At 44.4% G+C, this 14354-nt stretch overlaps 1 protein-coding gene across 1 annotated transcript in view; it reads right to left on the bottom strand.

Annotated features, from left to right (window-relative positions):
* Positions 1 to 12300, bottom strand: part of RORA (RAR related orphan receptor A) — a 96078-nt gene extending 83778 nt beyond the window's left edge. The window contains exon 1 of the mRNA XM_054716190.1: positions 12071 to 12300. Within this exon, the coding sequence (XP_054572165.1) occupies positions 12071 to 12101 (31 nt within the window). The 5' untranslated portion in view covers positions 12102 to 12300. The remainder of the gene's footprint in view (positions 1 to 12070) is intronic.
* Between the last annotated feature and the right edge of the window lie 2054 nt (positions 12301 to 14354).

Genomic DNA, 14354 nt, shown 5'->3' with positions numbered 1-14354 from the left:
ATGATAGAGCTTCGTTTTGTTATTTTCTCTTTATAAGATGGCAACACAGGGGACACACTGTTTCTGCTTGCTGGTAGACGCCAAACAGTATGTATTAGGAAAGCCTCAATTTCTCTGTGTTTCTGGCCTGGAATATTCGGTAAGGAATAAAATTACTGTGGTGTGCCATTGTTAAGACTATTCCAGGTTTTCCATTTTTAAACAACCTCCCTACCCCCAACCGCCTGGGTTTTAAGTCAACCATCAAAAATGGAAAAAAAAAAAAAAAAAAAAAAGGCTTTGGGCTAGAATTTGATAAATAAGGTATGACTGTAATTTACAAGAACTAAGTCTGGGCATATTTGTTATTAATATTAATGAAAGCTTGCTTGTTCTTTGATTTATTTAAATAGTTGGCAAAAAGAAATAATCCCTTTTTACGTTACACTTTCACCTCCAAAAGGAACTGATTGGTTGACTGAAGCACCTATAGCAATTGGGGGTTGAGACAGGGCAGAAGGAAGCCAGAGGCCTTCCAAGTCTTGAACAAGAGTCCAGAGCCTTTTTCTCTTCTAACAGAAACGTTTTCATAGAATGAAGGAACTGGGCACGTTTTTGATGGCTATCATATCCAACCCTCTCATTGGACAAGTGGGGAAACTGAACAATTGAGGTAACCTGACAATGACTGGACAGCAGGCCTTGGAGGAGAGCCCATATCTTTCCCACCCTCCATGAGGGGGTTTCCACCATCCAATGACGTTTCCCTGCACCAGGGACTGTGACCCACGTGTAAAGTGAGAGTGTTGGACTTTAGGGGGTTTCAACCAGAATCACCTGGGGAGCTTTAAAAAATTACCAATACGTGAGCCCTATCTCAGACGAATAAAATCAGAGCCTCTAGGAGCACAGCCTGGTCTTGCATATTTTTTAAAAGTTCTCTAGACAGTCCAATGTGCAGACAAGGTTGAGAACTAAGAGACCAGATGACCTCTGAGTTTCCATCTGGGACTACTGCCTAACACTCACCACTGGCTGGAAAAAATTCTTGGATTCTGTTCTCCGATGTCCATCCATGAGGCCATAAGCATTACACTGTTTTTATGTTGGCATAGTTGTTGTCACTATCTGTATTTATCTAGTTCAGGAATTTAAAAAAAAAATACTTTTATTGATTTCAGAGAGGAAGAGAGAGGGGGAAAGAGATAGAAACATCAATGATGAGAATCATTGATCGGCTGCTTCCTGCACACCCCCAACTGGGGATTGAGCCCGCAACTCAGACAGGTGCCCTTGACCAGAATGGAACCTGGGACCATTCAGTCCGCAGGCTGAGGCTCTATTCAATGAGCCAAACCGGCTAGGGCAGCAATTTTTTTTTTTTAATTATTGATTGGTTTTTAGAGAGACAGGAAGAGAAAGAGAGACTTTGATTTGTTGTTCCACTTATTTATGCATTCATTTGTTGATTCTTTTATGTGCCCTAACCGGGGATTGAACCCACAACCTTGACCTATCAGGATGCTCTAACTGGATGATGAGCTACCCGGCCTGGGATAGTTCAGTGGTTTTGAACTGGTGTGCCACAAGAATTTTTTAACACATGCAGTACCTGACTATGTAGTCTGGGGCACTGACCTCTTTTCCCTTAGATTGTAAAAAATAAATAAATAAAAATGACAACAGCCAACACAACAATAGCCATCAGATGTGAATGAATCAAAATAATACCTATTTTTGTCAGATCGGCAAAAATTATATTTTTGGTGTGCCACAGGATTTTCATTTAATTAGTAATGAGTTTATGTGAGCCAGGAGATGAAAAAAGTTGAAAGTCGCTGATCTAGTTCATTTATGCGTGTACTTAGGTATACTGTCTCCCTCCTCCACCAGAACTTACACTCACAGACACCAGAGACTAAGTCCGCTGCCTTCTCTGCTGCCCGGCAGCATCACCTTTGCCAGGATAATGGGACATCGCACAACACTTTCCAAAGAAAGAGGCGCCTGGAGTTGCCATGTGGAAGCTGCCCTTCTCCACAACAAAAGCTGCTCTACTTTTCCTCTCTCACTGGACTAGAAGCTAAGCGGCAGGAAGGCTGCGCTGTATCTGCCTTGTTCAGACTTCGCCACCGTCAGTGCCTGGATGCAGGCAGATGCCGGCCATGTGCTCAGGGCCTGAGAAACGCCATCTTGTAAGCAGGAAGCACTGACAGCTTGCAGGGCACTGAAACCTTTACTTTGTTACTGAAAAAAAAAAAAAGCAACATAAAAAAAGACATCACTGCTTCCACTGGAGTCGGCCTTGACGCCAGCATGATCCCCAGCCTGCCCCCTCTTAGCGATCACAGTGGTGGCAAAACCCAGCCCGAGCTCACTGAGGGCTGTGAGGCCCGAGCTCCTGGCAGGACTTAACGCAGAAAAGGAATCGTGTTGGGAAAGTGCCACAGACACCTCCAACACCAAGGTAACCTCAAGTCCTCTCCTGTTTGGACCATTTGGAGTGACAGTTTTTTGTTTGTTTGTTTGATTGATTTATTTAGCAGAAATTATACTCTTTGCAGTGTTCTTTCTTTAAAAAAAAATTTAAATTGTTTTTTAGAGAGAGAGGAAGGGAGAGGGAGAGAGAGGGAGAAACATTGATGTGAGAGTGAAACATCCATTGGCTGCCTCTTGCACGCCCCCACTGGGGATTGAGCCGAAATCCCAAGCAGGAACTGAACCTGCAACCTTTTGGTGCACGAGAACACCCGACCAACTGAGCCACAGCAGACAGATTTAAAGTCTGCCCACTTCCTCCTACTAGCTGGTTGATAGCAAGACAAAAATAGCCAGAAGAATATCTCAAGTATGTTAATAACATCCAAATAATGGCAGAAATGGTTCCCAATGGACACCCCTTCCACTCTGAAGGAGATTTAAGTGGGCTAAAGGGAAACTTATGCTCCCCCTAATATTATTACCTGCTGGAGCTCCACTTTCCTCACTAGGAAGAGGAGAGGGTGAGAGCAGAGCAGTGGTTCCCTAACCTGCTGATGTCAGCCACCAGAGGAGCTTTTGCAAATTCAAATTCCTTGGCCTCACCCGGGACCATCAGCCCATTGCAAGCAGGGGCCCTGCAGGTGATGGAGAACAGGCATTTATTTTTTAAATGCTCCCAGATGACTGTGAAGATCAATGATATTTAGAAACCACTGAAAGGCTGGAGGACTCAGTGCCCATCCAGCTCTGACAGGCAAGGACAAGGTTTCACAGAGGGAGCCCTGAGGACCACCCAACGCTGAGACGCTTTTCAAACACATGGCCTCCTGGGTCAGGAAGACCAGAGGACAGAAGAGACAGAAGAATCCGGCTCTCTCTGGGCGGGGCTCAGGAACCTGCCTGTGGAACTCTCCGGGTTATGGGTTCTACTATAGGAAAGTTTCAGAACCACTGCTTTAGGCAGGATTTTAGAGCCTACCTAGGGCTTATTTGGAAGGAAATCATGTTCACACATTAGTATAAGAATCTGCTTCGGCCCCCGCCCGCTGCGGCTTTGTCCGGAAGGAAGGAAGGAAAGACGTCCGGAAGGACGTCTGGTCTAATTAGCATATTGTGCTTTTATTATTGTAGATTTCATTGCATGTCACAAGCTCTCTGTTGTTTGAAATGGCATGTGGCTCGTAGAAACTGCAAACCTATAAGCCCAATAGTCTTAAAGCAGCCTTCTCTGGTTAAGCATGGCTGCCAGTTTCTCAGTGTATTTTTTAAACGCTGATTCATGGTTTAAGACCGTGGTCAGCAAACTGTGGCTCACGAGCCACATGCAGCTCTTTGGCCCTCTGAGTGTGGCTCTTCCACAAAATACCACGGCCTGGGCGAGTCTATTTTGAAGAAGTGGCGTTAGAAGAAGTTTAAGTTTAAAGAATTTGGCTCTCAAAAGAAATTTCAATTGTTGTTCTGTTGATATTTGGCTCTGTTGACTAATGAGTTTGCCGACCACTGGTTTAAGAGACATGACTAGGAGGAAGTTGTCTCAATCCTATTATAAAAGCTTGCAAATGGCACCTGAATAACCTAGCACACAGGAGGCACTTAATAAATGTTTGCTCAAACAAACTTATTACTTATACCCAGAAGATGCTACATGAGATAAGCAAATAAAAAAGGAAAAAAACCCCACAAACCCGACAACTGAAAAATGAAAATAACATAACATTCTGTGAACAAGAGACTATTTCTCACGTGGTGAAAGAATCACACTTCTGGGTGGCGCAGCTTGGAAAACAGTTTGCTTCAAGAACTGATCTGAAACCTAACCACAAATCCTCACTTCTGAACCACTACCTTATTTCTATGATGGAAAGGTTTGAACAGCAGGCTTTCCTCGCGCTCCCCCTACCCTGACTTGTTTTTCACCTAAAGAGGCAATTTCACTTTCCTGTGGGAGCAAGTGGTCCCTGTCAGCCTTTGCGATCCCGGTGACGGCCTGTCATTATCATTACCCTGGCTGTTCTCGCTCAACTCCGAAGCCTCGCCTTCTCGAGAAGTGCAAAAGCCACGTAAACCTGCTAGCTCATGCCTCTGGGTAGCATCAGGACAAATGATACTGAAGGAAATAGGAAGACCAGTACTTATTTCTTTGATTCTAACACAGAAATCAGACTGTTTTGTGACTGTCTCACATCATCAAAATCCCACAATTCACTTGTTATTTATCCTAAAAATTACACAAATGGATGCATATCACTACTTTGTGCAGTGTTTTAAAGCATAAATTATGAAATGTCCTAAAAACCTCTGAAATATCGATGTTATATCTTTGGCAAATTGTACATATTTACACAAACCAAATGATTTAATCGTAAGTTTTCAGAACCCAAGGGATTAATAGTTTTGCATCCATGTTTAAAATTGTTTTATTGCCACAAACAGCTACAGTAGTTTACATCCTTCGAGCTGTTTATCTTTTTTAGAAGAAAAATGCTTTTGGTTTAAAAAGGGGAAATGCTGGATTTCTCTGATCAAAATGACAGTTTAAAAACACACACACATATTTGAGCCCTGGCAGGTATGCTCAATGGTTAGAGTGTAGACTTGAAGATCCATGGGTTGCAAGTTTGGTTCCTGGTCAAGGGCACGTACTTGGGTTTTGGGTTCACTCCCCAGCCCGGTTGAGGCACATACAGGAGGCAATCAATTGATGTGTCTCTCTCACATCGATATTTCTCTTTCTCCCACTCCAGCCCTCCCTTCCACTCTCTCTAAAAAAAATCAATGGAAAAATACCCTCGGGTGAGGATTAAAACAAACAAACAAACAAAAACCCCCATCACCAAAAAACAAAAACATATTTAGGGGTAGTGGAATAGAACTAAAGTTGAAACTCTAAAAAACCAAAAAGGATTATCATAAAGGTCAAAATAATTATTTACTTAAAAACCAAATCTCACTTAAAATTTTAAATTTCATATAGAGCCAAACAGAATCTTATAAAAAATTCCCTTTCTTCCTTCCAAGCAAACTTTTAAAGTCCATGATCTCCCCCACAGGCACATTTCTAATAATCATGTAAAACAATGAATTACTCTTTTGAATCTGATGTAGAATTCCCCAGAACAACTGAGAAAATAATTTCAACCTTTGACCTCTCCACTAGCCTGATGGGAAATTGATTGGCACCATTATTATAGCTTTTAGCTTTCCAAGAGTAAGCAACCACTAGAGGGCAGACTTATCTCAGATCTGACACTACTTCGGAGAAAAACATCTCATAAGTGCTTCCAATGTTCCTTTATTATTATTTTTTTTTTTTGCAATATCTTTTATTTTCCTGGATACTTAATAATCAACTTCAGTTATCTAAAAGTATTCCTAAATAGGTCCAAGGTTCACTTTCACAACTCACAAGATCACAAAGGCTGAGATGGTCTAAGATACAGCCTAGCTTCTGTATCTTAACATTTTAAAACAAAGTTTAAAAACCTTTACTCTACGGTGAGTTAAGTGCTGAGTCAATCATACCACAACCAGTACTCGGGTTCCACTTTTTGGCACAAAAATTTCGAGAGGTTCTAGACAAACTGAAGTGTGTTTGAGAAAGAAACTGACCAAGATTGTGGGACGGCTGAACGTGAACAAAGTGGAGTGTAGAGGAACAGCAAAGATTAAGGATTAGAGGGTGTGTGTGTGTGTGTTTCATACTTAGTCTTCAAATTACTGAAAATCGTTCATATGAAAGATGGATTAAATCTGTTCTAAACAGTCCCAAAAGAAAAAATTAGAATTAAAAGGAGAGACTTATGGTTGACATAAGAATTTTCTGTTTTAAGATGGAATAAGTTACTTGTAACAACAGTGCGTTTCCCATCATAGGAGGTGTTCTGGCATAACCAGATAATCAGCTGGCAGAAATCCTGTGGAGAGAAACCAAATGCCAATCGGACATGTATCTGAATGACTTTTAAGCTTTCTTCTTTCCCCACAACTCTATGAAATAATGCTTATTTGCTTTCAGACAAACATACCTCAAACCAGCTGCCAGAGAGGTAAACACCCATCAAGTGAGAAATGAGCGTTTGCAGATCTATCTACTTGGAAACTTTTATTCCTCATGTGATTTTCTAAAAGACAACAGATTTCTCGAGTATGTCCACAGCCATGCCCCTTAGCTGTCACGGAAACAACCAGGGCTCTCAAGCTCAAGGACTCCAGAGACTTCTACTACATAAAGGCATATTAAAATTAGAAGATGCATTTTCTAATGCTCCTACGTGTAAAGACAGTGGAACATACAGATAAATCTCTAGCTCATTTTATCACAATGAAGATAGGTTACAAAGGTTCACTGCACCTCATGGCATTCTGTATTTTTAAGGAAAGTACAGAAATGCCTACATTTCACCCAGATCCTCTTATAACAAGCGGACTTAATGAAAATCATGGATGAAGAGAGCTAATGATAAGCAAATAAGAATAACCCCATTTGTACCAAATTGATTTTATTAAATAGTAATTTAAGGATATTAGGCTCAGCAAAGCATTACATAATTGAATCTATTTTTTCCCTCATAAATGCCAGAGTTATAATTTCCACTAACTAGAGACAAAGTTATATCCAGGACATGTTCACAGCTTCCTCCAGGGGAGGCAGCATGAAGACAGTAGAAATTAGGGCTCCAGTCCTCACCTCACCGAGTTTCAGCTGGGAAAGCCTCGCTACAGCACATAACCTCAGTGAGCCTCAGTTTCTTCAACTAAAAAGCAAGACAGTATCAGTGACTTTCCAAGGAGGAGTAAATGATATAAGAATGTTTGTAAAGCGTAAAGCGCAGAACAAAGATAGATTGACATCACCCCTCAATTTATGTATGAAACGCCTAGTAAACTTCAGAGACAATGAAATCTAAAGCAAAATATGAAATCACTGGCACACCTACGGGATGGGTTGGACATTACTTTTTATACAGGAAGCAAAGATTTACATTACCTCCTTATAAGCTGCCGAGGCTAGCAAATGTCAAATCCAGAAATAAGAAGATTTCAACTGTTTTCTTGCATTTTGCCCACTGGCTAACTCATGCTATTATCTGTCTATGTAGACCTCTATCTCTGGACATAGAACACTCTGACAATGTACAAAAAACCATGTTCCTGCATGTCAGATGCCAAAAGCTCTGACTATAAATCTCTAAGTCCAGGACTCAAAGGCTGGTGTGGAAGGCAGGTACTGTCTGTGGAGGAGCTGGAGGGGCGAGAGAGAGCTTGTAAATCATTCTCAAAGGGGTCACTATGTGGTCTTTGAGATAGTATCAAACGTTAGTTCACACCTTTGGGTGGGTGTCTCCCAATCATCATTTTTTACTCAGAGAAACATAAGCACAATGTAATGCTCACTCTGAGCATCTACTTACGGTTTTTAAAGTCACTAAATGTGAAGTAGATAGGTTAAGGCAGACCGATTTCTTATTAATAAACACTGTGAATATTTAGAATGCATTCAGAAAACATTTCTATAACAAAGTATTCTTAGAAGAGACGTTCCATATAATGGTTTTTATTGATCGCTAAAATAATTTGAGAGAATTTTAAGAAATCTGAACTCCAACTCTACTTCTGTAGATCTATTGTAGATCTATCTATCTATCTATCTATCTATCTATCTATCTATCTATATCTATATCTCTATCTACCTACCTACCTACCTATCCATCCATCCAGTCGCTCTTTCTCCCAGTAAATGATTATTTGTAACCATTGTTTTCTTAGGTGGCCCAGAGCACATTACAAAGTGACTGGGTGCTATTGCAAGTGCTTTGCAGTTATCTACTTGCTGGTCACATCTATTATATTGTGGTTCATTAGGTTGGGAGGGAAAGATGGGAGAAAAAGGAGTCTAGTGAGAACTATTAATATATTTACTAACATATTTATTAGGTCCTTAAAAACCCTAAAGTTTTAAATCACACACACACACACACACACACACACACACACACACACACACACATTTAAAAGACTATTTCTATTTAGAGGTTGTATTATTTTATAACTGGGCAGCACTGAAGAAATTATATGGTTCTCATTAAGGAGAAGGTGAAGTTGTTTGCTTGGATATGATGTTGCTTTGCATTTTAAGTAATGTGACTGAAATACATAAAATCAAGAGGCTGCTCGTCAAAATGGTGCTTTTAAAATATTCTCGACTTCACAGCGATTCCAAGCTCCCACTCCTCCCCTGGAAAAATGGATTCGGAGATCCTCTTAGTCTTTAAAAGAACTGACCGCTCCTTGCCTGATAAGCACTCGGCTCAGTGAAGCAGCCATTTGGGTTTCCTCTTTTCAAGATGGGGCCACCACCCTCTCCCAATCCTACCCATCAAAGGTCACAAAAATGGGACAAAAATCCTAGCTAGGGGATCAATGACATAGTGCTTAAAAGAAAATCAGGGATAAAATCCAAAACTCATTTTGTAAAAAGAAAAGCCAAATTATTCAAAACTACAAAATCAAATTTATGAAGAGTTGGAAATACTGCCCATCACCAACATATATGGTATTTTCAATGTAGCAAGGTGCCTCACATTTGTACACGAATTATATTGGAGAAGAATCTTTTACGGGACAGAAATTCCCTTGAAGCCTCCCCTTCACTCTCAACACTCCATTTACAGGAACACAGGCTGAGCACTCAGGAGGAGCCGAAGGTGTACATAATCTGCTGAAACCGATGAAGCACTTGCATTTCCTTTCAGCACTCGGCTGCCGCCTGACATTTGGCCAATGCACTTTTATGATGAGCAGACCAAGTGCTCCACGGATTCTAAATGTTATCGCTGGCTCTCTCCATTTGCCCAAGAAGCAATCCAAATGGTATTGGAATTTTGTTGTTAATTAAACAAAAACAAAACTGAAGGATGAGACTAGAGTTGCTCAAATGAAGATTTATTACTTCTAAGCATGAAACCACTTTAAGCCTAAACTTATTTGACAACTAACACAGAGGAAGGATTTTCTTCTGTGGTGAGTTCAAAAGGCCTGATTTAATGATGTTTAAAAAACAACAGTAAATCAGCCAACAAAGAGAATGTTTCTCTTTTATGGTGGCTTGTTCTCTACGTGGCTGTCCACAGGCATACACATACCCAAAAGCTATATTGTAAAGAGAGTTTCTGTTTTGCATGAAAACTCTAATTGTACAAACTCTTACATATGGAACCAATTTAATTATTAATACTGAGAGGCAGTGGGGAAGTATTTAATATGATTCTGGGACATTTCCCCCCACCCCGTTAAATCTGATATGGAAACATTTACAGCACTCCTCATTTTCCCACAATTATTTTTCTTTAGTTTAAATTTGTACCAAAGCAAGATAATCCCATTAAAACACAGGATGTTATGATATTGGGGATAAAATATCCTCATTATCTAGAGGCATTATAATGCTATTTCTCTTTCAGGCTTATTGAAAAACTGCATTGCCAATACTCCTGAGCTGATTTTCTCGAAGCACAATACTCCGAATCCATTATCTTATGGCAGCCAGAGGTCACTCCAAGACAAATGTGGGGATGATGATGGTGGTGTAATTCTCATGATTATATTAGTGAGGGATAGGACGGAAGTTCACTTTGTACTAGTACTATAAAAGCAAAAAAGCCTATATACTTGGAAATGTCAAAATTAAAATATTAAAACGTACTGTATTGTTTGGTTACTGTTCATTAGAGGAAATGGTCTTAGCTTCTCGCCCACCCTTTTCTCAATCAACGCCAATTACACTAAATAAAATGGATTAGGGTTGACATTGGCACCTCCCAAATAGCAAAATCTATTTTATAACTTAAAAGGAAAAAATGAAAGAAAATGTCTGAACTACAAAGGATATTTGACTCATTTTATTCTTACAAGTTTAATGAAATGCAGGAAACAGAATAAAAGGGTTTTTTTTTGGGGGGGGGAGGGGAGAAGCATAGATTTCTTTTACATAAAAGTCGGTAAGAAAAATCTTAACACTTCTTCTTTCCAAAATGATTTTAAGTGCTTAAGAACGTGAATCACAGGGAGGTTTCTTCTCTCTTACTTTATCAGTTGCATATTCTAAAAGTGATTAAATCCTACTTCCCGAAAGTCACAGGAAAAAAAGATCGAAATTTTGCTGTGGGCACGTTGTAGAATTTCATCTCAAGCAGCTCATCTCAGCGTCCAGTACGTTTCGGCCTGTTAATAATTAATAAAAGAGATGCCACCCAATCTCTAGTGAAGAAAGGCAAAGCTCGGTGATCCGAAAGTAAACCCGGCGCAGATATCGAACCGGGTGCCCTTCATCCTGGATTGCAACAAAAACCTCAACCTAACAAACATTTAACGAGCGGCGCCCGCACGGAAGGGGGAACCCGCAAGACAGTCCGGCTCTGCAAAAACGCTGCGCATTCGGGGAGCCCTGTCCGCGGCGAACAGATGGGGCTCTCAATCCCCGCTGCCAGCGGCCGGGTCTGCGAAGCCGCTCAGGCAGATTATCCGCCCCGAGGAACCTGCTGTGGCTGGAGCCGGCCGCGTGCCGCGGGCGGAGTGTCTCCGGGGCCGTTTGCCACAGTCCTAGGAGCGTGCCTGGGGTTCTCCAGGCCGCACGGGCGACTTCCTGCACACCTCCCAACTTTGGCTTTCCCATTACAAACTTCCTTGACTTGCTCTGGTGTGTTTCCTCCTCACCTGAGAGCACCCTGAGCTAGTCCTCTCTTCAACCAGTGCCCCCTGCCATCCTGCAACCAGCCTGGCTACGGAATCCTGGTCGGGGGCGAAGGCCGGTGGGGGAGGCTTGGCCGCGTCGAACCCGCGCCCGTCGGCCCTCGCCGCCAACTAACCTCTACCAGTGCCCGCAAATCCACCACCCAAAGTATCGAGTTTTGGGGTGCGCTGCGGCTGCGGGAGGCCGCCGAGGGAGCCTTGGCACGCTCCAGGCGCCCGTCTCCCTCGGGCCCGGGCCCTTTCGGAAGTGGCTGCGGCAGGACGCGGCGCGGACCCGCCGCACTTCCCGGGCGGGCGGGCGGCCGGCCGCTCCGGGCTGCTTGGGCCGCCAGGGCGGGAGGGCGCCAGGCCTGGGGCGCTGACCAGTCCGTCCCCGGGGATGACACCGCGTCCGCGCGCGCGCACGGCCCGCCCGGCCGCAGAGCCTTCCCTACGTAGGCCGTAGCTGTCCCGGGTGCGGGCCTTGGGGACCGGCCGCGGGCGCCCCGCTGCGGGCGCCCCCGGCTTCCTCCGAGTTCCCGCGACCTTCCCTCCCTTCCCGAAGCGCGGCGACGGCCGGCAAAGTTTCTTCGGGGAGCCCCGCCAGGTGCCGGCGGACCCGGGCAACTGACAGAAGCCGGACGGGGCGGAGGAAGGTGGTCCGCCCCGCGCGCCTTGGCCCCCCGCAGGAGGTGGGCAGATCCCGCGGCCGGGCTCAGGTGGCGCCGCCGCGCTGGCCCAGAAGGCCCCGGCGGGGCTCGGGCGCCCGGCCCCGGGCAGTACGTGCGCTCGGGCAGGCGCGCCCACCCCTCCCCCTGCGCGCCCGCCTCCCCGCCCCCCGGAGCAGCCAGCCCACCCGGCCCCGGCGGGGCGCCCGGCTCACCTTTCATCGCTGCGATCACAAAATACATCATTTAAGCCGCGGTGCGGAGAGCGCAGGGAGAGCGGATGGTCCGATCCCGGAGCCCCCTCTGCCGCCGCCGCGCCGCCGCCGCCCGAGCCACAGCAGCAGCTGCCGCAGCTGCCCGCCCGCCGAGAGCCATCCCGAGCCATAAGAGGCTCCATGTGACCGGCTGACATCACGGCCGCCGCTCTGTTTACACCGCGCCCCTCCGCTTCCTCCCCGGGCGGGAGGCGGGAGGCGGGAGGCGGGAGGCAGGCGCGCCTGAGCGCCGCGCCCGCCCCGCCCCCGCGCGCAGGTGAGCGGCGGCGGCTGCTCGGCGGGCGCAACCCGGCCCCGCGCTGCCCGCCCGCGCCCCCGGCCCGCGCCCGGGACCCCGGCCTTCTCCTCGCCTTGGTGTGTGCCCGTGGCCGCCAGGGCTCCTTCTGTGCGCGGAACTCGCGCCGGACCACTTTCTCCCCCCAGTCCGCGGGGCAAGAGGCACGCAACCTAACGCCCTTCTCTCGCTCCCTTCCCGGAGCCCCCAGGGGTGTTAAATGCTCAGGCTAGTCAGCGGAAAAGAAGGGTTTGGTCTGGGGGAGCCGTGGTCAGCCTCATTGCCCATTTTCCAGAGCGCCCCAGTTCTATGGGGAAGGTAGAGTCCCCTTCTGATACATGGAGAACGCAGTCCAGGGGAGTGAACTAAGTGCCTCCCAAAGTCTTTCCAGAGAGACTCAGCCTGGGCAGGGGGAACGCTTCCCCCCAGACAGAGGTAATTCTCATCGCACCAACAATGAAGGCCTTGGTCTATTACTCCCCCCACCCGCACCCCCCAACTACTGACACCGGGAAGAAGGGCTCCTAAATTCCCAGGCACTTCCATATCTTAGGTTCCATCTCTGAGAACCCATCCACAAAGGGAAAGGCTCTAGTTTTCACACGATAAAAATGGGACTCTGTGGTACTTTGGACAGGAAAAAATAAAAAGACCTCTAAAGGTTAACTTTGTGCATTTTAACTTGCAGCTAAGCTTAATTCCTTCCAAACTTTGAAGCTTACTCCTTTTTACTGGCTTTATGGAAACTTAAATCATGACATTATTATCAGATGAATCTCTTTACCGTGAATTTCAGATGCTACATACCCGGAGTCTGCATTATTTAAAATTTCATCAGGCATGTCTGTAGTATTTGAGCATAACAGAAAAATGTATCGAAATCCACGTTTTCATACCTATTATTGTTCCTTCAATTCTGCTTTCTTTTCTGATGGTCTGTTTTCATTTACGGCTTAAAATATTAGATGGCTATTCGTTGTTGCACTCATGGTGAGTAAACAGTTAGAGACCTAGAATTTTTTTTCATATAACTGTGTTGTCCTTGACCCCAGAGCTGGGTGGCAATTTAAAACACGCATAGACAATCAGCACTGTAGGAAGCTAGAATCATACACTGCCCACCCTTCTCCCTTTTCAAGGCAAAATACACACAGACCTCTGATTTAGAAGGTCAAAAAATGTCATTGTACCTTAAACCAAGTCATTGCTTTATAAAAGTTTGATTTCAGTTAAAGTAATCCTAATGCAGTTTTTCCTTTAGAATTTTTTTCCAAATAAAACCACAAAAATAAGAAAAGCAGTCATGAAAATATGAAGCCAAGACCTACCCATGTTAACTCAGCTGTCCAGCCATAGCGAAGTGGACAAGAGTTTCAAATGAATCAATCATACCCTCTGTGATGTTTATAATTATGAAATTAAATCACACCATGTTCCCATGATGCAACTGCACCTCCAGTGAGGCAACACCCCTCAGTTACCCTGTCATTCATATTTGCTTCTTGATTTCCCTGTGCTAAGAACTTTAACAAGGAAGGCTAATGCCAAGCTATTCTATAGGTAGGTCCCAGGTATCATTTTTCTTTCCTTTATACTGTTAAAGGATGGGAAACCATCAGAGACTGTATGCTCATAGGTATGGTCTTCTATACTCATTGCAATTGAATCCAGATATACAACTGTGAAAATTCACAATGCTACTTTTAAACAGTATCCTGCTTTAGAAAATAATGCTTTGAAAATTACCAAATCCATTAGCTTGAGCCTGCCTGTCAGCCATCTGACTCCAAGGTAAATAGTCTTACATTACTAGTAATTGGTATTTATTTCCAGGCCATTTCAAATGAAATCAGTAATTGGGAATGACATGTAATGTGACATGTTCCTGCAATTACATGTAGCAGAATCATTCATCCTATAGGTATGTCTCCAATGGAAATAGAATACTTA

This window comes from Eptesicus fuscus, chromosome 5 (genome assembly GCF_027574615.1).
Source record: "Eptesicus fuscus isolate TK198812 chromosome 5, DD_ASM_mEF_20220401, whole genome shotgun sequence".
Taxonomy (NCBI): domain Eukaryota; kingdom Metazoa; phylum Chordata; class Mammalia; order Chiroptera; family Vespertilionidae; genus Eptesicus; species Eptesicus fuscus.
Note: the sequence above shows the minus strand (reverse complement) of the source record. Positions and strands in the feature narration are given on the sequence as shown.